At 40.1% G+C, this 23,865-nt stretch overlaps 2 protein-coding genes across 4 annotated transcripts in view; one reads left to right on the forward strand and one right to left on the reverse strand.

The window, feature by feature from the left end:
* The window catches only part of APC (APC regulator of WNT signaling pathway), an 86,933-nt gene that overhangs the window by 57,371 nt on the left and 5,697 nt on the right, over nt 1–23,865 (reverse strand). For 2 of the 3 annotated variants that reach the window (XM_071731176.1, XM_071731173.1), the window contains exon 1: nt 9,398–9,539. The exons of the other annotated variant lie outside the window; for it this stretch is intronic. The gene's annotated coding sequence lies outside the window, so the exon portion shown is untranslated. Of the gene's footprint in view, nt 1–9,397; nt 9,540–23,865 lie in introns of those variants that run through there. 3 annotated transcript variants of the gene reach the window in all.
* Nucleotides 718–9,876, forward strand: LOC139790172 (basic proline-rich protein-like). The gene is made up of 3 exons (XM_071731667.1): nt 718–829; nt 2,003–2,056; nt 8,813–9,876. The coding sequence occupies exons 1-3, from the start codon at nt 718–720 to the stop codon at nt 9,874–9,876; spliced, it is 1,230 nt and encodes a 409-aa protein (XP_071587768.1).

The raw sequence follows: 23,865 nt of genomic DNA on the forward strand, positions 1-23,865 counted from the left end.
AAAAAAAAAAAAAAAAAAAAAAGCCGATTACAAACTGGGCAATCAAAAACATCTTCATTTTTTTTTGTTCAATAGATGCCTAAATGACAGTAAGCAACACTGCCAGAGACAGAAGCTCACTCCTGCCAGTTTGGAGCCATGCTGCCCAACTGCACCTCTCCTGGTTGCCAAGGCCTTTGCCAGAGGGGTGCCTGTACCAGCAGGAACCGCAGTGATGCCTCGCATCTGCTCCCCACTACCAGGGCATTCACACTGGCACTTCAGGACAAAGCAAGAATTTTAAAAGCAGCCTCCTATGGAAGAGGGCTGGGAAGTGTACATCATACCTTTTGGGAGCATAGTCAGTACTTCCAAACTGCAACTGGACAAAAGGCACCCAGTGTGATGTTAGCAACACACAGTTAGCTGCACGGGCATCTGCCTCCAGCCATGCCTGACACCCCACTGGCAGAGGCTTCTGGACTTCCTCCAGGGCATGCAGATGTATACCTACCTATCTTTCCAGCCCTCCCAATAATTCTTATTCCTGCCTGTAAAGGTAGGGCTACGACATCATCTTAGAAGAGTAAACTACGCTTTACAAATAATACTTTTTAGAAATAACTTACCCCAACTGCACCAAGGCATTCAATACAGTGCTACACGTAAAACCACATACAGTTGCAATACAGACAATCAGAAGAACTGTATGTGGATACGGAGTAGCTCAAAGATAAGATGCAGGACAACCTGATGTACCATGCAGGACAAGCAGGTGATCAGGCTCTGTCAGCACGGGTTCACAAAAGACAGGTCCAGCTTGACAAATTTAATCTCCTTCTAAGATCAGGTGACTTGCCTAGTGGATGAGGGAAAGGCTTTCAATGGTGTATACCTGGACCGTCATAAAGCCTTCAACATCATTTTCCACAGCATTCTCCTGGAGGAACTGGATGCTTATGGCCTAAATTGGTGCACTCTTCCCTGGGCAAAAAAACCTGGCTGGATGGCCAGGCCCAAAGAATGTCACGAATGGAGCTAAATCCACAAGTGGAATTCACAAATGGAGCCAGTCACAAGTGGTATTCCCCAGGGCTTATTACTGGGGCCAGACCTGTTTAGTATCTTAAACAATTATCTGGATGAGGGAATTATGTGCAGCCTCATAAGTTTGCAGATGACATTAAGGAGGGAGCGGTTATCTGCCTGAGGCTCAACACAGGGATCTGGACAGGCTGGATTGATGGGGGAAGGCCAACCGCATGAGGTTCAACAAATCCAGATGCTGGGTCCCGAAGCTGGGTCAAAACAACCCCATGTGATGCCAGAGGCTTGCAGAAAAGTGGCTGGAACATTAACTGGTATAAAAAGACCTGCAAATGTTAATGCTGGTCAACAGACGACTGAATATGAGCCAGAAATGTGTCCACTTGGCCAAGGAAGCCAACAGCATTCTGGCCTGTATCAGGTATAGGGTGGCCAGCAGGACTAGGGAAGTGACTGTCCCCCTGCACTTGGCACTGGTGATGCCACACCTTGAGTACTGTGTTTAGTTTTGGGCCCCTCACTACATCAAAAACTCTGAGGTGCTGGAGTGAGCCCAGAGAATAGCAGTGAACCTGGTGAAGAGTCTGGAGCACAAATCTTATGAGTAGTGTCTGAGGGAACTGGGGTTGTTTAGCCTGGAAAAAACGAGGCTGAGGGGAGATCTTACCACTCTTTACAGCTACCTGAAAGGAGTTCTAGTGAGGTGGGGGTCAGTTTCTTCCCCCTAGTAACAAGCAGCAAGACCAGAGGAAATGGACTTAGGTTGCACCATGGGAGGTTTAGACTGGGTATTACAAGAACCTTTGTCACTAAAAGGATTATCAAACACTGGAACAGGCTGCCCAAGGAAATGGTGAAATCACCATCCCTGGAGGTGTTCGAAAGATGTGGTGGTTAGGAATGTGGTTTAGCAGTGGACATGGCAGGTTTAGGTTAATGGACGGACTTGATGATCTTAAAGGTCTTTTCCAATCAGAACAATTCTGTGAAGATGACAGTGCTGAAAGCCAAACTGTTGGGCTGGAGGCAGGTAAGCAAAGATCCCCCCAAACTAGTCTGTGATAAGTATTTTAAAATTATTCATTACTGACCTTGCCACAGTAAGTGGCATCAAAATTTGCTCCCATAAATTAGAGAGGCATCACAAGGTCAGAAGTCTACATGTAATACACAGGGAACTTACTGAACTGAGGAATGGAGCAGCAGAAACAGTGACAGCCTGAAAGCCCAACAATGTAAGGTCAGTCATGTGGGCATCTTGTCACCTGGATTCCGTGAGCCAGGAGAAGGAACTCCAGGCTCTGACAGCTGCCCTGCAGGGCACTGGAACGCTGCCAATGCAAGGCTGGCACAAGAACAAGAACAAACACAATCCCTAGAGTTATCAAGTCATTTTACAAAGACATGTAAGAAAAGTGAATTTAAGTGGGTGCTGAGAAAGTTGTTAAGTGATTGTGGTAATGGAGGGTCTCTCACATGAGAAGACACTTGACAAGCAAGCCTTTGGGAGGGGAAAACATTCAAAGGGAGAAAAATTTTTCTGTTAAAGCAAAACAATGACACAGAACAGATGGTAAATCATTCATTTATCGACGTAGGCTGGCAACATCCACTAGAAGTTGTAAATTCAGCGACACACTTGTCTACTCACTGCACAGGAAGGAAATGGACCTAGTGGTTCAGAAATCCAATCTTTTATTCCTAAACATTAGTACAAAGTATTGTGCTTACTTTCCTACCTTCAACATATTTGTATCTTTTTCTCCTGAAGTAATGAATTGTAAAGCACCTCAGAAAAGACACCATTATTTAATTCTAAAATGAGGGAAATGGACACAGATAATTCAAGACCACAAAGCAGCTTAGGCTTTCTGATGCTGAACACTGCAACACCTCTCATGCACTTCATTTGTACAGTGAAATCACACGGCTCAGTTTCACACAAGCTGTTTCATGTATACTGAGCTAGCATCCCCAAAAGGAAAAACTGCCTCTCTTTTGGAAATAGGTTTTACAAGTAACCTCAAACCAGACATATCATATCAGAGTTTGGGTACCAAAACTAACCCTTGGACTTACGTTCAAAAATATTTGCATACAAAAAAAAAAAACAACCAAAAAAACCCAAAAAAACCAACTTAAAAAATCATCCCCTTCTTGTAACTTTTAAGTGGTCAAAAACACCTGTCCTGGCGAAAGAGTCAAACTGTGCATCTTCTCAGTCAAATAGGATTCACAGCCACAGATCATCTCAGTCACAGCAGAAGTAACCAGTTCAAAGGAAAGCAAGGAATGATGATACACACTCATCTGTAGATGTAGCACTGCATGTAAACTCTTGAACACATTGGGCCAAAATCAGCTGAATATTGAACAAACGACTCTTCTTCTTCCCCATATGAAAACACTACAGTGGGGGGGACATAGAGGGGAGAAGAGGAAGAACTCTGGCCTCCAACACCCACTTCGTGTCTTACCCAACCAAAAGGAAAATGGAAGACCCATGCAACAGAACCTACCTTTGTGAAGTTCACTATTCTGCTTCACCCAGGTTCCCTTCTGCACTCTATCTGTGTTTCTTCCTCCCAAAATGGCTATCATTAAGGGGAGGAATGGAGACACCCTTTTCTCTACTTTGCTAATAACCCTTTCAGAATACAGAAACTTTGAATTCCCTGCGAGAAGCACTTAAAATCTTGATCTTCTACTTCCCTGATCCATATTTCTCATTGTTAAGAGGATTCTTCTCAATCTCCTAACAAAGTAAGGTGAAATTATGACAAGAAATTTCACGCTTTACTGAGCCAGCACTTTGCATGAATATACACATCAAAGAATTCCAAGCTGAATATATCTCCTTTACAAGCTAGAATTAAGATTAATGAAAAGCCTAAATTAATGCAAATGTTCTGTTAAAATGTAGACATATATTTTTCTACATTAGGAAAACTGTACCAGTAACAACTGCACAGAAATCAAGGAATCTAGATGCACTCTTTTTAGTCTCAAACCCCAAGACAAAGGAAAAACCTGCAATATTTTCTGAAATGATCAGCGTATTTTTCTTTGAAATCAACCGGCATATATACTCAACATGCCCTACAGACATTTTAATTGTGAACCCAAATAATTTGTGGTGTTTTAATTAAATCTCCTTAAGAAAACATTCCAAATTCCCATTTCTATTTTTTTCATCTGTAAAAGCTATCACTGTTACCAGAGCATCCTATTTTTCTAAAGCAACTTTTGTAGAATGAATTAGTCTTAAGTCTTCAGAACAGACACTAAGAAAAATCCAAGATATAAAACCCTACTGCGTGTTTGTTCAACAAAAGATACAGAGATTTTGTGTTGTCTACCTCTAATGCTAGAAGAAATATTGGGACAGCCACAACCTATTTGGTTCAATTTTAGAAATCTTAAATGGAATAATTTTTCTCTCAGCCACATAACTACATTTTGTGTGGGTTTTTTGTTTGTTTGGTTTTGGGTTTTTTTTTGTTAGCAAATAAGATGTATATCTACCCTAGACCATCATAACCAGTGAAAAAAAAAAGGCAACACTACTTTCCTCAATAAGGCCCAATCCAAAAACACTGATCTCAACCAAGGCTCTCGTTCACGTAATTTATTTTGTATTATGAACTTTGTTGAGAGTAGTAAACCAGACGTTCAACTAATACGCAAACACAGCTGTTTACCACCACCACCAGTAAGCAGATGTGCTTCTCTGTTCTTAAGTGAAGATTTTTTACAATGTAGTTTATCTTCTTAATATAATGACTTGTAACCATTGTATCTTAAGTTCATGAATATCCAGATTACAATTTACTAAATTCGGGAAGGACTATCAACTCCGACTTTTTTCTACATCCACAAATTTTACTGAACTCTTCAGTGCTGAGCCAAATCTCGTCCTTATTGTTCTTTACCATTTTGTCAATTTTTATCATTCATTCCCATGTGACTAAAGGGGAACTGTTTCTTCAGGGGCACTGAAGAAACACTGAATTCAGGGCAGAAGTAGTCAGATGGTAGTCACAAGATTTGTCCAACAAATTTCACCTAAATGTATTTGTAAACAGATTTTTTTAAAGCACTAGTGCTAGGGCTCTGAATTGGAAGTAGTTTGTGGTAGGACTGGGAGGGCTGCACAGGTGCCTGCCACCAGCTGTCTGCCCTACCCACCTCTGCAAAGTTCCCACCCAGGGAAGGAAGATGGGCTCAGCTGCTCCAGTGGCAGCTGCCTAAACCACTGCAGATTACTGCTCAACTACCAAGGTAATCTGAAATAGTTGTCAGTTTAACTTAGTCTGCTGGTCTGTTACCCATAGTGATTCAGCAGCTGTTATACAGCTATTTTCAAAAGAGGGGCAAGACCAGAGAGAGGCAAAAAGTCCAGCACAGCTGTCCCAAAGTAAGTCAGCCCCACTTACTAACTTCAGCATCAAGTGGACCACTTTCATAGTTACCTTTATCAATACACTCAAGAATCAAGTGAGGTCTTTTTAGCCATTCTTACATTGAACATAAACTATGCCAGTTTGCATTATTTCAGTTTCTGTTGACTGAATCATGTACTGGAATTTTCTTTGTGTTTGAAGCTTGTCTTCAAGTTAAATGGTTTATATGTAAATATCTTTCTGCTTGTCCTTTTTCAACTCTGTCAAAATATAAACACTCCTAAGTGCTGTATTTAAGACCTTCACAGAAATGAATTATCAGTGGGCCAAGGGCCATCTTAAGCATTTTGCTTTGGGGCAAGCTGTTCAGCCTTGCTGATTTAAAAAGATTTATCCTTTACAGGCATTGCTTAATAATCACCTTTAATACTCCTACTCACTGAACACTCCAGTGGCCTCAGATCATAAAACCCATCATCCTGATTCTTTCCAGAGAGTACAAAAAACCCCCTATTTTTGCCTTCTTTGCCATCATGCAAAACAGTAACAAGGTTATTTCCAGCTGGTAATGAGCCTATGCGATACTGAAATGGCTTTTGTTGCCAGCATGTTTAATCTTCCTATCCCTATGTGCATTTAAGAATTAACTCCAAAACTTCTAGTCAGTAGCATCTAGAAGGGAGGCTATTTTATTTGTTTTTTTCTCATCTGTGTCCACATGGGCACACACAAGTTTGAAAGTGCTGTAAGGCTCTGGGTGTGGTTAAAGAGAAGAAAATACTCAGTACAGAACGAGAACTGCCCCTGAATGGAACAGCAGATCTGGAGCATGCTCAGGCCACGACAGAAATGCAGGAAGAAGCTGAAACAGCCATCGTACAAAACTCCTTTTTGCCAGATGGTTTTACCTACAAAGGGCTTTTTTATCAGAAAGGGAATTGCAAGTTATGTAACTCTACTCCTTTTAGTAGAGTTGAAAAAGATAGCATCAAAAAATTTAGAGTTCTGGAAGCTTAGAACTTTAATAAAAGAATGCTAACAATCCAGAAAACATACCTATTAATATATATATAAAAAAAAAAAGTGAAATCAAGGAGTCATACATTTTGGGCTATGAATCCAACAGTTCATGAATCAAGTTCATCTTTTATTTCACTGCCAAGAAAAAAAACCCACTTCTTCCTTTTTAATTCTGGGTTGGGAAGTTCCTTAGCTGGTTATGTGCTGCATTAAGAGTATGACTGTGACAAAACAAAACATGACTTGCATTTAAATACTGTATTGAACAGAAAGCAATCGGAACACCATTTGAATCATGACTTACATTGGACCAGGGATGATTCACAAGCCTAAACACTCACTCTTCATGATGATCATCATCTTAATTATTCATGGCTAATTGTGTATGCCATCACTGCACATGACTTACTCCTGTTTACTTCCATATTTTTTATAATCTTCCAAGGATTCAATTCCAGAAAGCTTAAACTATTAAAAAAGCCTGAAACAGGTTTTTATTTTTCAGTTTTAACTGAAAGCACAAACTAAACCCCAAACCATTCACACTAAATAAGTAAGCTTTCATTAAAAAAAAATTCTAAAACATAGTACTTTCCTATATTGTGTGACCTATCAATGTCACCTTCAAGCTTCCCTTCAGCACTTGAAGGAAAGAGCTATCATTTGCCTTGCAGGAAATGCGTCAGAATCTGTTCACACTTTCCTGTGTGCATTTTTAAAATCCAACAGTGGAGACTTGGTCTTCACTGATATTAATTTAATGTCAGAGCATCTGATTTGCAGTATAGTCTATTTTAAACAGTATTTCATTATATCAATAAAAAAAATAATGAATCATGTTTCACAAACATAAACAATTCCTCAACTTAATAAAGACACATACTGAAATCCAACATAACAATTTAGAGACCAAAGGAAATTATTTTAGCCATATACATTTCCAATTTGTTGTATTATTCTATGCTGATGATACACTGTGATGAAACACTGATGACACAGTGTACTGTGACAACATATATCAGAATAGAACATTTATTGTAACCAAATATATTGTACAAATGTTTCAGCAAGTACCATGACAGCACTTGAGGGATGATGTTTAGGTAACTTTGAAGTAATAAATAATTTATAGTATTATATTTAAAAGTTACCTTTTATTTAAGCTGCCATTTTTATGAGTGTGACCACAGTTTCTTACAGAACTAACCTCCTTGTTACACAAAACAACACTAAGGCTGTTCCTTTTTCAGACTTAAAAAGGTACAGGAAGCATTGTCATCACCATAATCACTACTGTGCTTTTGTTATCCTCTTTCCTTTCAGAAAGAAATGGTGAAAGCACCACTGTATCTATTGAATCCTCTATTACTTAAGCAACTGTGGTGAACATTCTGAACATCAGAGGAGAAGCAGATAGTATCAGCAATTTACCTTTTGAAACTGAATACTCCAACGAGTTAAATTATCAATTTATGTTTTAAAATATAATCCAAAACCTCTCCCCCTCTGATGGACAGGAAGTTTGTGTTCTAAAAATAATGGCATTCAAAAAAAGGTTTTGAGGGGATGTTTTCTGAAAAGCAGAAATTTAAACTCCATCGGACCTTGTCATCATCAAACCCTTTGTATGCATCACCGTAAAAAACAGAACTGAGAAGGAGGAAAAAAAAAATTTTATCAGTTATTTCATGTCCCATTCAAAATACACGAGTCTAGTTCCAAGAAAGGACTTTCAGAACATATGTTTGTGAATTTTCAAAGAAACGTATTTTTTACAAAGTATTTAAAAATCTATTAGCTGATTTGGAAATTACAGAAAAAATAATTGAATAGTAACAAGAAAGTAGAACATTACAGAGCTTCAACATAATAGCAGAGACAGGAACCATTTAAAAACTGAGATTGACCTCTATTATGCGACGGATGTATGCACAGTAATTTACTGAAAGACTTCGAACTAAGAGCTGTACATTTCTTGCTACGCCTTTAAAAGCCATTTTTCACTGTACTACTACCCAAATCAAGGCTCCACCGATCCCTTGAAAAAAACCCTATCAAATGAAAAATGCTCGCTGCAGTTCGTACCCAGGGTCTCCCATGCAAGTCAGAATCTTGACTCGAACCACAAATAGGCTGAAATAATTTGGCGACATACGGCGCCTTCCAAAAATCGCCAAACATTTTTGCAAAAGCAAGGCGCGTTCTGCTGGCAATGACCTAATTTACCAGAATGAAAGCTGCGCATCTGACAAAGGGAAAGAAAGGACCCACTGCTTCATACATAATTTATTAAGATTTCCCACAGCATTCAGGTTAAGTCGCGGACCCAAGCATCTCTTTGTGATGTTAAATAAATCTCTAAGAAGTCAGCGGCTCCCCATGCGCGCTGAAGGCGCAGCGCTGCCCCCGAGCGCCGCTGGCCAGGCCCGCTCGCCGCCACCCGCGCCCGCCCTTCCCGACGAGGGGACGGACGCGCTGCGGCAGCGCAGCCACCGCCGCCGCCGTCTCTAACAAAGAGCGGCTGCTGCCACCCGCGGGCTGCGCCTCGCCGCCGCCCGACGGCACCTCCGCACGCCGGGCAGGGGCTGCCCTCCCGCCCGCCTCCCCCTCTGCCTCTCCCCGCCCCGGAGCCCGCGCTGCGGGCCGCAACACGGCTCCGCGGAGGCTTTGGGCCCGCGGCCGGCTGGGCGGGCTGGAGCTCGGTGCCTCCCGCGGCACCTCCCCCACCCTGCCCGCCCGCCCGTCTCCCCAGGCGCGGGGCTCTCCTCCTCTCCGCGCAGACAGCCCTTTCTCTCAGCCCGGTTTTGTGGCCACAAAGCCACTTTCTTCTCCCTTCCCGGCGCCGCCGCCTCCCTATCACAGGCTCAGGGAGCCGCCCCGCCTCGCCCGCCCGCCGCTCCCGCCCGAGCGCGGTGGCCCCGGGGAGCCGCCGCCGCCGCCGCACTCACCCCATGGCCGCGGCCGCCGCTCCTCCATCCCGCCGCCTGCTCCCGGCCCGGCCCGGCCCCGCCCGCCCCCACCGGCTGCCCGCTACTGCCCCGCCGGTCACGTGCGGCCCGGCGCGCCGCCGCAGCCAATGGGGCGCCGCGTCCCGGAGGATGCGCCCGCCCCCTCCGCGGGGAACAGCTGCGCCCCCGCCCCGCCCCACAGCCGCAGACGGAGCCGCGACGCCGCCAGGCCGGGAGCGCGGGCACGGCCTTCGGGCCGGGGGGGGGGGGGAGGGGTCGAGGCGAGGCAGGACCGGGCCGCTCCGCCGCCGCCCCGAGGGGCCGACCGCTTTCCCGCAGCCAGCCGCGGCCGGCGAGGTCCGGATCTGGGAGTCGGGAAGGTAATGGGAAGTAGGCAAGGATGGCTCAGGGGCAGCGCCCTGAGAGGACGCCGTCTCCCTTCCGCTGCACAGCGCTGCCACCGTCCCCACCGACGCTGAAAGCCTTAGCCGACGAAAACGTATCGCCACCTACACACGACATAAAACAGAGAATGTGATTTCTGGCATCGCACCCGGGGTTAGGCGCCAGCTGTTGGGTAGGTTTTAAACCACCGAGAAGGCAGGCAGGAGCTTCGTTTGGGTGCAGAAGCACCCCAAGTTCTGTATCCGAGCACCACTGCTCTGCATAGCCATGGGCAAGAGGCTTAACACGCTCTAACATGAGCTCACTGGCATCTGCATCACCTCAGTTGCGATGTCATCCTAATAAAAGTAGACAAAGACCAAGCACGGTGTAAGACTACGATCTTTTGGATTTACATAAAGAAAAACCCTTTGCTTTTATAGGAAAATCAAGGTTCTAGAATTAAAGATAATAAAATGATCTAATTTTTTAAGAAAAGGACACTGGTTACTAAAACGGCAGCAGTGAGCAAATCCTTCAAGGTTATCTCAGACTGACTTGCAGCTCAGAAAAGTATTTTTTTCAGCTTTTTTCAGATACAATAGTTGTCACAGCTACTTGGTAATATAACAACATCAAATATGCATACATTTAAGCTACAGCAAACTAGAACAGTAAGTACAAGTTTTCGTGATGGGCTGGAAAAAAGTCCAGAAGACAGATGAATAAACAAAGCAATGTCTGAAACTGGTTTAGAATCTCCTTTCAGAACTCATCTCTTTCAAAGAGTAAGGATGTAATGAGGTAATAATGAAGACAACTTAAATCCCTACAAAAACACACTACTGAATAGAAGGGGCAGCAGAAATTAAGATGCATTTCAGCTGTTTGAGTTTGTATTTTCACTTTTAAAAAAGATTATATAGATAACAGGTACTGTGGGGATGTTTAAAAGAATTCACATCTAATATAAAAGGCAGTCTTGTGGAAACAGCACTATATTAAGTCTTTTAATCCTCCAGAAGCAGTAGTCAGGAACAAATCTGTGGGCAGTTCAGTCTTTCTCAAATGAATAGTGTGCGACAAGACATCTGAGAAAGTGCAAAAAAGTTCCTCAGCTGGAGCAAATGAGTGCCCCTCCTTGACATAAATTATAGTTACGTGTTTATACAAGTGGACATATGGGTAGATAGTTCATTAAAACCAAATATCCTTACATGCCTGAGGAAATTTCATTCTTCCTATGATCTTTTCTTCAATTTGTATGAAGCAAGCAGGCTTGTGATACCTCGTGGTTGGGACCAGATGAAATTAAAGGCACTACAGGCCTGTGAACACATGTGAGCAGCTGCAGCACAGATACTTAAATACTTTTACTAAATACTGTTTTCTCACGGGTCCTCTTTACCCTGTAATATTTCATCAAATGTCTTAATCATTAAGATGTGTAACATTATGTCATCTGCTAACTTCAGCAGGTAATGCACAAAATTCTCCCCAGCATAATCAGTACGGATAACTACAGAGGTGTTGTCACTTAAGGTGTTGCAGTAAACCTTTTTAAACAAAATCTAGGTGGGCCGCTACTCTAGGGTGTTTCAGGTTATATGATTTTTTTGCTGAAAAGCTACTATTATGTACAGCAAAAACTGACACCCCTATGTATTTTATCCACTTCTTAAGTATTACTGATACGTGCCACTGTTCCTTCACTCAGAAAAGCAAATCAAAATGCTTCCAGTTGCTACTGTGCAGTTCTCTATCCTAAAACAGCATTAGCATTTACATCAGCGTAAGCATACAGTCAAATAAGTTTGGAGATAGTTCAATACCTATGTTACCAGCTGACAATATCAGTTGTGGCTTACACACCAATCAGGCTGGCCCAGTAATGATTTTACACCATGTATGGAAGCTGCAAGTGCAATGCAGTCTGGAATGACTACTTCAAGCGTGCAACAAAAAAATACCAGAGAACTGATGCCAAAGAACATGCCAGAGAAACTGAAATCCTACGTACCTTACAAAGGTAAATTTTCTGTTTCTAAGAGAAAAACTAAGCTTGAGAAGTACACTTAATTTGCTAGAATCCTAAATGGAATGTCAGTGATAGAAGCTATATAATGCATTCAACTGGTTTACACACATCTTATTACATTTTCTGTAACCCTGAAAAACTAACTACAGTTCCCATTCTGTGTAAAGATTCTTGTTAGTTCTAGTACTGGTTAGTCCTTTATAAGGTGGGTAATCACAAGCTGCATAAGTTTGAGTAAAGTCAGCACTGATGCGTGATCTTAAGCTCTAGGGCCTGAAGTCCCATATTTATCTGCAGACAAAGCAGAGCATAAGCAGCAGCACAAAATCTCTAATACATTCTGCCAAGATGACAGCTGAGTGGGAGGCAGAAAGGTTTCCCTTCCTTGCTCATAGTAATGCCCATTCTGTTATGATTTCATTTAAATGGCAGCTTACTTTTTGCATCTGTGTCACATGCACTTGCTGCAAAGCAAAATCCAGTATTAAGTAAAATTCACTTTAATAAACAGCATCAGATGACCTTTCCGCATCTTCCAGTGGTGTTAAAACACTGATATGCAGCCAAACAGGTGAAAGGTATTGTGACATAACATAATTCACATCTGCTTTCTGTGGGCACTACTGCATTCTGCTAATAGAATAGATAGCAATGAAACAGTAGTTGAATAGTTGAATAGAAAAACATGAAGTTCATGGGGAAAAAAACCCCAGAGACTGAAAAGTCTTGTGTAGACTTACAAAATAACTAACCAAAAATCAACTTTCTGGCAGAAGAAATAGGATAGCTTTCGTTCTTTGAAAGATACTATGACCAAACACAATCTAGCAATCCCTGCTCTGTATTATATGAACACAGAGAAAACCTGCTCTTCAAAATCTATTAGCAGAATGAGGTATCAAATCCCAGAGACAGAAAATTTTAGTATTGAAAAATGTCAGCTCAGTTTCAGCATTCAAAATACAATTACTTGTACTATTTTGGAAAAGATTCCTGCAGTCTGCCCAGCGCAGCATTCTCAGTCAAATGGGACTTTGGCTCCAGAAAAGGAACGGGCAATAATTTCATAGAATACTTTATGTAATCCATACACTAAGTATTTCCCAAGTTTTTACTGCACTTATAGAAATCCAGTTTAAGACTAAGTAAACTGTCATAGCGCTGTTTCCCCCACTCTACTAAGAAGTGCTGAACAGCAGCTCTAAGCAGGTTAAGACCCACAGTGTTAAGAACATAAAGGACACCCCCCAAAATATTTGCTTCACAAAATGAAGACTACAACAGAAAATGCAAGAGGTTTTCTGTTTTCAGATAATTGGCTTATAAATGGGACAGTTCTCTGTGCCTTTAAAAATTCACCCTCTACAGCAGTACCCCCTCCCTAGAAGCTTTTTCTATGTAATGTATTTAAAATGATTGATATTTCATTAATAGTCAGTGTACATGCAGAGTAGTACCTACCTCAGAGACTCTGGGTACAGTGAGTGAAATACTGGATAATGAGTGAAATTCTGTCTCTGTTGCCAAGAATTATGGTTCGAATTATTCACAAATGTGAAATATACAGTGTTGCCAACTTACAAGATCTTCCCTTCAGAACTTCACTTACTAATATAAACTTTATACACTGCCCTACATCAGGCTGCATCTTTTAGAAAGGTAGTAGAAACAGATTTTATTAACAAAATAAACTGAAAACATTTCACATCTGTTTCACATAGACACAAATTCCATTTTAAGACAGGACTTCATAAAATATTTTAGCAGATGCCATAAACCAAGATTGCTTCTTGCTTTTCAACTTCATCTTAAAAATAGACCAAGCTGAACATGCTCCCTGCTTCTCATTTCCCAAGAAGCTGTGAAGTTCCTTTCACCTTACTTACTGCCACACACAGGCTGTGTATTGTTCCCAATGAGCCTTGTCATTACCATGTGCCTCGATCAATATTTTGCAAATATACACATCACAAATACTAAACCTGCTCCTGTCAGCATTAGCATCAGTGCTTTGACCACGGGAAGCTGTATTTCTACTTCGTCCATTAGAATTCCTCAGAAAGATTGCACAGTAATTCCCCATACAGACAGCCTCCAACTACAAGCATTAAAAAGATCCTCAAGAATTGATTTTTGTGATGATAGAGGAACTAAGGACCATGTTTCCATGCAGGTGCAGAAAGAATGGAGAAAAGAACCTTCTGTCAGTGTTCCTAATACATCACCCAGAACACATGCAGTCAACTCTTCTAAACTACTATTAGTATTATTCCTACAAAAATTAACAGGACATTTCTGTACTGAGAACAGAGAATCAGACTCTTTCACGATTTTCTATTTGAAAGATACACTAAAATGGAACTTTTTTTTTTCCCCCACAGAAGACTGTGCTAAAAGTTCCTGAATTTGGTAAGATTTTTCCATAAGCAATGAAAAAATCTGCCTTTCACAGGGATCACTTAACTACTGGAAAGACATGTAATACAAGCTAAGTGAGAAAAGCAGAAAAATAATAAACTTTATTATTTTCATAAGTAAGTTAACAGAAAGCTACTACCTGCTCTTCAAATCCTTTGCTATCTAATGCTCTCTATTGTTTGCCAATTTCTTAGTTTCATCCAGAAGTACTGTCCTCTCTGGCACACCTCCCACTTAGGCTTTCTTTCCTTCCACTTTTTCTATCTGCATGCAGGCTTCTTGACGAACCTTAAAGAAATGAAAATTCTGGGAGAAGGACTGCATCCTTCCTCAGATCTGTTAGATCTGGTATGGAGCCATGGCCCAATCTGTAATATTAGTCATGTATGTTCTAAATAAGAGTACAACAATAATGAAGAGAGTTTGCATAGCAAAACCTTAATCCAGTAAACTTCACCATCCTTTTCCTGATTCTTCTGCCTCAGCTATCTAATATTACCCCACCTGACAAAACTTTGTGTCACATTACCTACAGGTTTCCTCAGTCTCTAATTAGGAACATCACAGTATCTCAGCATACTGCACTCTGCTGCAGTCCTTGCGTAGTTTACTGTATCTGTGTACTGTAACTACCACTTATTTCAGCCACACCTTGTTTTCTTTCCCTTCTAACCAGCTGCACATTTTCAGCCTTCCTTTTAATAACTGTTCTTTTTCACTTCCTCTTAATACTAAGGCAAAACATGACAGTTGTTAGGCCCCATTTCTATGAAATTTAATTTAGAGTACAAATCTTTATCAGAAAGTTTCAACAACTTTTACATGGTTTGCTACATAATCTGGGCCTGACCTGTAGAAGGAAATCAGGAAGTAGCAAGTCAAGACTATGTTGAGCAGTAACTCAGATGACAGGCAACAGAGAAGTTGGATACATACCTACATTAGCTCTTTCTTTCCCCAGCTAACTGCAAATAGCTTAATCTTATCCAATATTAATATTAACCAGCATTAATTTGCATTAAAATCTGCATTAATTTTCACATAGACTTCTCATTTTTAAATGGTAAAACAGGCCTATCCAGAAAACTGCTGCAACAACGTAAAAGGAAAATAAAGAGGCAGAAAACAGAAATGGGAGGTACTCATTCAACTCACTGAAGCACTGGACTTGTGCAGAAATTGTAAAACCAACTTTAAAGATGTGAGCCTCCAACTACAAGCATTAAAAAAACCCTCAAGAATTGATTTTTGTTATGATAAAGGAACTAAGGACCATGTTCACTTATCAGTTGTCAATAATGTGCAAAAAACAAGTTCACATTGACCAGAAAAACTAAAAAGGTGATTTCATGTGTAGTTTAGTATACTCCACTGACTAATGAATGTGCCTACCCACCCATTCCAAACCTCCAGCAAATGAAAACATTATTCAGCACTTTTGGAAACCTGCAATTGCATCTTTTAATCCATCTTTAATCTGATTTCAGTTATCTGTTAACAGTATTTAAGGCTGAACAACTGTAGTGCTGAATGTCTTCCATGTAAAAGCCCTTGTCTTTTATATGGAAATCCTCAGGGATTCTCTGGGGAATTTTTTTCACAGAAAAAGCTCTTCTTAGAGGACTTTGTTTTATTACTTCTTTGTTAAAGAAGATTATCTTCTTTTCCACATCTGGGTCATAGGGTGGCAAATACTAGATGGTCAGAAGAAGATCAAGAATTTTATGTTATCCAGTGTTTCTTGGAGAGTGCCAAGCTCTGGGCCTGCCTGGTGTCCACTAGAGCTATCGGTAGTAATTGAAACACTTTGTCTTAAAATGCTTTGTCCTTATCTGTCACACAGCTCTTAGCCCCACCTTTTTACCCAGGGTCAGACCTAGTAGAAGAAACTGAGAACATACCTAGAATATTTACAGTGGCCTGAGTTACAAGAAAAAGTCCTGTTTTGCTGCTTCTTAATATTTAGCATGAGCCATAAGAAGCTGCAGTATGTACATGACAAATGGATGACTGCACAAGTAAATGGGCGATAAGATTGAGTTTCTTGTTACACTGTCACTGACAGAGGCCACTGCTAAAAAATGGATACTACATGGTTATATAAGCTTTATGGTGAACCTAGGAGACTCTCAGAACTCCACAGCACTTCTGACAAAGGGAAGCTCTATTACTTCAGTAATATTTACCTTTTCCTAACAATCTTTTCAGTTTTCCCTTTGTTTGGTTCGAATAAGCTGTTCCTAATGCAGAAGTTGATTTCTTGTAAGTGTTCTGATACTTTAGCAGTAATAAATCAGATAAAAATCTATTGAGCTAAATGTCATCAACATGGTTTTTTGCCCAGGACATGGAAAAGGAGGGAAAGTCAATTTTTGTGGAATCCTGTAAACAAAGACCTTTTACAAAAAGGTAAGTTCACCACCACTATTCTCTAATTCTGTTAAGAAAAAAGAAGTTCTCACTATACACAAGTTTCTTAAAGCCCACTGCATTAAGAAAGGTTGTATCATGGTCTAGGAACACAAAGGTCTTGCTAAGCTGTGACTATGATGTCTCTCACCATAATTATAATCTTTTAAGCACTTAAATTGAAGCCTTAGCCTCAGAGGCTCTTAGCTAGAACATGACAACCATACCAAATCTATCTAGAAAAAATATCCTTCATAAGATAAAATTTGACAAGGAATCTGAGGATATATACACTTTCCTTAAATATGCCAGAAACTTCCACATTTCAGTACATAACAGCAATTACGAAGAAGTCAAAGAGGTACCACAAAAAATGGCTCAGTTTCTTAAGGAAGAGTTGTGCTGTATGGTTTAAGAAGTACAACTGAGCTGTTTTAGCAAAACGTGGGCCGTTCTTCATTACTGTAGATTGGAAATATTCCCAACTTTTTCATAAGTTTAAAGAGATCCATCAGCTGGTACTTAGACAAACTGGATCTGAACTAACACTGGTGTGGTCAATCAAGTCGCTAAGCTCAGTAGGAACTAAGCCCACCAGGTGAGGCAAGATACTTCTTTTAAAAAATGTGGACTTCTAATGTAAGGATCACACTACTGAACAGAGCTAGGATCCATTCTGGGCTTGAAATGCATGAAAAGTTCACAGTGACATTGACCCTGAAAGAATGTAATTCTCGGCAATATGCACACACTCATAATGTGTTGCAACAATTATAATAAAGTCTCACACTAACGGGATTTAGCTGCTTGCTAAAGGTTAAAGGTTAGGAATTAAAGTCATCCAGCTCTTTCTTAAGATCAAAGCAGAACTCTACCATTATTTGATTTCTGTGTATGCAGAGCTGCTGAGGAACAGGTAGTACCTCCTGCAGAATGGACTTGTGCTCACAACCCCCAAGGACAACAGGCCAGCATGTAGTGTTCCTGCTTACAGACATACTAAACATCAGGCATAATGATTCATGTCAAATTTTCAGGTTAGCTTTTGTTTTAGAAATGTTCTTGCTCTCTTCAGCTTATTTATTCACCATAAAAATGCTTCTTTGGATCATTTGGGTCTAACTCCCTTAGGGAATTTTCTATTGCAGAAACCTAGGCATTGGTGGCATATGTTGTACTAAATTTTGTTTCCCCTTGTCTTTTGGCACATAGTTTAGTGGGTTTACTGAAAGCTAAAAATCCACCACCTCTTTTCAAAATATGCAGTTTCACATTGCTGGTGGGGTGGCTGCTAGAAGTTATGCTCTTCTTTTTGGCTTTTGAATGAATGTCATTTTCAAATCTTAACTTCTGTAACACTACTGAGGCTGAAAAAAGACCTTTCTTTCATTGGTTTGAGGATTATTTTTAGAAAAAAGTAAGGAGTCTATAATATCTTAGGATATTTTCTCCTAATACTGAAGATATCTGGCTTACCAAACAGTAAGGAACAAAAATTCAAGTGTAAGATGCCCTGTCTAGCATTCAAGAAGCATTAATACTTTTTGAAATTAATCTATCGCCTCAGTAGAAAAGGAATACAAAAATGGAAATACTCATTGCATCTCTAGGCAAGCTGCCTCTGGTAGCAAGATCTGTACATTTAGCAGCAGTGCTCTATGATCCACACAAGAAACTGGCCTTTCTCTGGGTTGTTATTCCTCATGGAAACACACAACTTCCAAGTAACAAAACCAACATCTGAGACAGCTACTACAAGTTATCACTACCCAAATTGCTTCAGGAAAGTACCAAGAAAAAAGCAGCAGAGTAAGAAGAGGGCTGACAGCCATGTCCAGAACAAAAAACTATCAGTGAAGGAACAGATAAGAAAAAATGCACTTAAGCTTGCCAAAAACCGGGAAACTGAAAATTTCTTCATCTGGATAGAGTGCATATTTCAGTGCCAGCTTTCCTTCCCCAGCTTGGCCATCAGCTACTCAAATTTGACAAAATATCTAAGTTGAATGCATTAAATTTTATAACAGTACATGATACAATTGCACGATTAAAGTGCAGCTCTGCTGAAACACTTAGACTGAGGTACAGTTTAAAAAACTATCACTAACTATCACTAAGAGGAAAAACATCTTACTGATTACAGATGCATTTTGCATCTCAGATTCCAATCCCTACAGGCATGGGAACAGAAAACTTGAAATAATCACAGCCATATTTAGAAAAACTCTCTACCACTAAGTGTACTACAAGAAAATACTTTTTTTTTTTTCTGCTAACACATCCCAATACCTCAAAGTTATATTAAATAATGCCTTTTCAAAGATCCCTCAAGGCAAGTCATCTAGAACACCAGCCCTACCTAGCTGAGATTTAGGGAAAACCATATTTGGCACAGATCTTCCTCATCAGCACAGATTTGCATTGTATTGATCCATTAACTCTTTCGTAATACTTTAATTTTTAATCAAGTACTGAATCCTTTATTAGAAATAACTTGTGTTGCTCCAATGTTAAAACCCAAAACATTCAAGCTTAAAATTTGCCTGGCACTAAGAGATCCTGATTAAACTCTGGCAAACTTAATACATTGTTTCCACCCAAATAAAAATTCCAAAGAAAGTAGGCAAACTTGGTTCCCAGAAATCAAGATAAAATAAGATTCCAAGAGTTTTAAGCATTTTCCGCAACATTGAAAGAGCTCATATTGTAAAGCTAAATACTCCAGTTGTCAGGAGAAAGACCGAAACCTTCACAGTGAGTATTACTTGTTCTGACAATGAAGAAACAACAGAAGAGATCCCAAGTCATTCAGTAAATCCCTTCTGTCACATGAACAGAAAATCAAAATCCTTCTACAGATACACAACTGACAGTAATCAAAATTCTCTTATTTATAATTTTGGATGAATAGTTCCCCAGTCTCACTTCTTACTCCTTCTGCTTTCTGCCAAATTTTTGCTGCACGTTGAAATTTCATGCTACATTCATGTCATGGCACTTACCCATCATGTGATCAAACACACACGTAACCAAAGCTATCTGGATGAGTGACTTGACTGGAACTGTTCTCGTGTGCCCAGGTGTGTACCTCTGATGCCTACAGGACTTCCTGAGACTTCTGCAATATAATTATATAACAACTTGGGAAATGCAGAATGTAAGCAAGAATGATCAACTTATGCTTACAAATTGCACAATAAAATTAAAAGAACGTGAATGAAAGAAAACAGACAGTTCTCCTTTAAACATCAAACTAGATGGCACACCACCCAGAAGAACAATTGTTTGGCTCTGTAAGGAACTCCATTGCTTGTAAGTCACAAGTCAGAAAATTTTCAAGCAATAAACTTCAATGGAGCAAGTAACAAATTCATGCGTTCCTACATTACTTTTCAGAGCAGCTGACTTTAAAGACAAGAATTACAACATCGGCAGAAAGGAAGCCTAAAACGTAGCCCTGGTAAACCCAGTATGTTTAAGGTAGACGTTCTCCTATTATTCAGTGAACAAGTTAAGACATTCTAAAACACGTGAGAATTCTAAAATATAAACCAGTGAATTGTAACCAGGTTGTGTCATTACAATCAGTTTCAGGTCTTCCTGCATGCATAATAGACCGTCACATGGACTCTTCAATACCTTCACATCATTTAAGGCACTGTTTGACTTTTGAAAAAAGATCTGGACATCTTGCTCACAAGTGAAATTGAGAGAGAGATCTGGAACAGTAAAAAGACAGTCAAGTATGGGCAACTGCTTTTTCACGCAAGTAAAGCAATACACAAATCCACAGGTGTTAGAGGAAGACAAGTTCTATTTCACAATTCAATTAATTCTTTTCAACTTTGAACACCTGAATAATTTTTTTTTTTTGGAAAAAGCTTTATGAATCAAGTCTAGTTCTCAAGGTTTTAACAATGACACTTAGACATTTAATTAGCAAGCCATCACTTGGACTTGCATCTAACCCTTTTGCCAGAGGCCTAATTCCATGCCAGTTCAAAAATCCTATTAGTCTTTTATCAACTAACAAGAAGTTTCATAATATTCTGGTTAACTTATTGCACCGGCACAACACCACAGCAGTGGAGTCTAACTGAAGGCAAGGACAGAAACTTACAGTGTAAATATGTTAAACTAGCAAGCATTTTTAAAGACAAAAATATAATAACCACATTTGTCTGTGAAGTGGTACTCAGAGATACCCTCTGCTTCCTGGTAGTCTGCATGCAACTATAACAACACCCCAGTGAGAAAAAAAAAAGATCTGATCAAATCAGAACTGTTCAATGAATTCCAAGCTGACTTCTGGTCTTAAACCTTTCTGGAGCTCATTCTGAACCAGTGACATTTCAACCCTGAGTCTACACAGAATTTGAAAAAAGCCAAACATCTACAAAAATACATCGAAAAAAAAAAAAAACAAACTAAAACTTCCATTTGGAACCTAAGAAGAAAAAACCCCAAACACACTAGCTAATGTTCTTTTTCATCTTGCCTTTCCAATTCAGATCTGGTGTTTCCTCTGAAATAACAACAAAATTCAAAATGTAGAAAATTGCTAGAGCAAATGGCAGGAACTCTGTGGGGTTTTTGCTTGCTCTTGTGGAAACAGGCATTTTACAGACGCTTGAGTCACTACTCCACTAGACTGGCCTAAAATTAGAGCCCTATACAATGAAAGGCCTGTAGTTAAACAATTTGAGCACCAGGAATAAAATCCCCAGAGTCGTTCTGCTGAACTAGAAGGGAGAAGGAAGATGAGTACCAAAAAAGATAAAGATGCATAAGGAAATTGGGAAGTATCCAGAGTTGTGCGTAACCCTGATGCTCATAAAATCTCGTGTTATAAAAAAATTAGATCAGTTTAGCTTTGTGTTAAAATGTGTAAGGACAATGTGTAAGGAATATGGTCATACATCAGATCCCACTGACCTCGGAATCTCATGTATCTCAGCACTGCCTGCTGGCAGTACCTGCTGGGCAGCGATAAATGCCAAATACAGTGTCGACGTTACTTGTACCAAAGCTTTTACTGCTGACAAGGAAACTTTTGATGCCAAAGCTAAGTTAGTAAGTAAATTCCGACATAATCAGCATATCTTTGGTTGGTGTAGAGCATTTCCTAACAGCCAGCAATTCTACCCAAATTTCACTCCATATCCATGCCTTTAATGACTAATATGAAGTAATCAAGAAGATTTTTACATGAGCCCTTGGATTACAAGTTTGCCAAGAAATAGCTTAGAAAGAGTAGAGAATTTGAAAGTAGGTCTTTATGAATAGAAAACACAGAATTTTCAAACAATCTCAGTAAGACAAGGCAGGCATTTAGCTCCAGAAATCCCATTATTCAAGGCATGTGCAGTGTTTCATTTGTGGAATGTCTAAATCAAATACCTTTTTTTTTCTCCCTGAACTAAAAAATATAGTTTAATTCTAAAAAACCACAACACTACTAATAAAGCAAAACACAGAAGAAAAAACAACACAAAGCAGCCAAACCCAAAGAAAAAGGTTCTGGCTTCAAAACAACTTCAATACAATAGTCTTGTATCCCTTCTACTATAGTAAAAGAACCACAGCTACTTGGTCCTTTATAACCTATATGCTTTGCACATCATAAATGGAAATTTTCCACTCGAAAGCACCTAAACATGAGGAAAATAGACAATTCTTCCTTGGTACAAGCATTATTGGCACTGGAAGGACATAAGAACAGGACTGATAAAATAAGAACTTATTTCAGAATCACAGAACTCTAAGTAGTTCAACTCGGAGGAGACCTTTAAAAATCATCTAGTCCAAATCTCTCTGCAGTGAGCAGAGACATGTTCAACTACAACAGGCTGCTCAGAGCCTTGTTCAACCAGACATTGAATGTTTCCAGGGATGGAGATTCTAACATGTCTCTGGGCAACCAGCTTCACGGTTTCACCATCCAAAAGGTAGAAATCTTCTTCCTTATATCTAGTCTACATGTATCCTCTTTTACTTTAAAACCATTTCCCCTTGTCCTACAGCAACAGACCCTGCTAAAAACTGCCTCATCTTTCTTCTAGCCCCATCTTCAAGTATAGAAAGGATGCCAGTAAGGTCTCCCATGAGCCTTCTCCAGGTTGAACAAGCCCAACTTTCTTAACCTATTTTCATAGGAAAGGTGATCCAGGCCTCTAATCATCTTCATAGCTCCTCTAGATTCACTCAACAGCTCCATGTCCTTATGCTGGGGACCCCAGAATCAGACTGTACTCCAGATGGGGTATCACAAGAGTGGAGTATCACCTCCCTTGACGTGCTGACCATGCTGATGCAGCCTAGGATAGAGCTGGCCTACAATGGCTGCAAGCACACATTGATGGCTCATGTTCAGCTTCTCATACACCAGCACCTCCAAGTCCTTGTTTGCAGGGCTGCTTTTTCCCCCAGTCTCTGTTGTTACTGAGGACTGCCTCAATCCAGCTACACAATCTTGTATTTAGCTTTGTTGAACTGCATTAGTTTCCCACTGGCCCACTTCTCAAGCTTGTCCTGGTCCCTCTGGATGGCATTCCTTCCCTCAGGTTTGCCAAACAAACCATTCAGCTTGTCTATGTCATTGATAAATACATTACACAACACTGATCTCCGTATGGACCCCAGCGGGACACCACCTTGATCCTGAAACAAGCTCCACAGGGATACCATGTGTCACCCACATCCATCTGGACTTTGTCATGAAAATGAAGATCCTGCCTATCTACTTAAAGCATAAATTGCATTTGATGAATTTAGTAGCATTCAATAGAATTTAATTACTAAATTGCAAAATGACAAAATAGACTGTGTTTTCACTGAAATAACCAGGTTGCATAATTATACTAAAATTTAAAATTGGGCACTGCATTAGCTACAAGAAAGGTATTTTCCACTAAGTAGGCAAGAGGAGTGTGAAGGTGACCCACTGCCGTAGGCCCTTACAAGGCATTTAGCAGACTTCTGATAATGTTTCAAAGCTTTGGGAACTAGAAGTCAGCATTTAATTGCATGGAAAAATTCACAAAGGAAGGCATACTGAATTTTTTTTTAAGAACAAGCTTCTAGAATTCCAGATTTCAACTAAACAGAATTTAATTTTTAATGAATACGAAAGAACATGACTAATCACCAAGACCAATCTGAGTACCAAAAGACTTTTCCACGGGAAAAATTATTCTCAGATATATTTTAAAAATATATC

Source organism: Heliangelus exortis, chromosome Z, assembly GCF_036169615.1.
Source record: "Heliangelus exortis chromosome Z, bHelExo1.hap1, whole genome shotgun sequence".
NCBI lineage: Eukaryota > Metazoa > Chordata > Aves > Apodiformes > Trochilidae > Heliangelus > Heliangelus exortis.

Excerpts from the sequence above, each read along its gene's own strand:
- LOC139790172 (XM_071731667.1), top strand. The coding sequence starts at position 718 with ATGCAGGACAACCTGATGTACCATGCAGGACAAGCAGGTGATCAGGCT. Across the intron at positions 830-2,002 it reads TAATCTCCTTCTAAGATCAG|AACAATTCTGTGAAGATGAC; the intron begins GTGACTTGCCTA and ends TTTTCCAATCAG. Across the intron at positions 2,057-8,812 it reads AACTGTTGGGCTGGAGGCAG|AAGTCAGCGGCTCCCCATGC; the intron begins GTAAGCAAAGAT and ends TAAATCTCTAAG.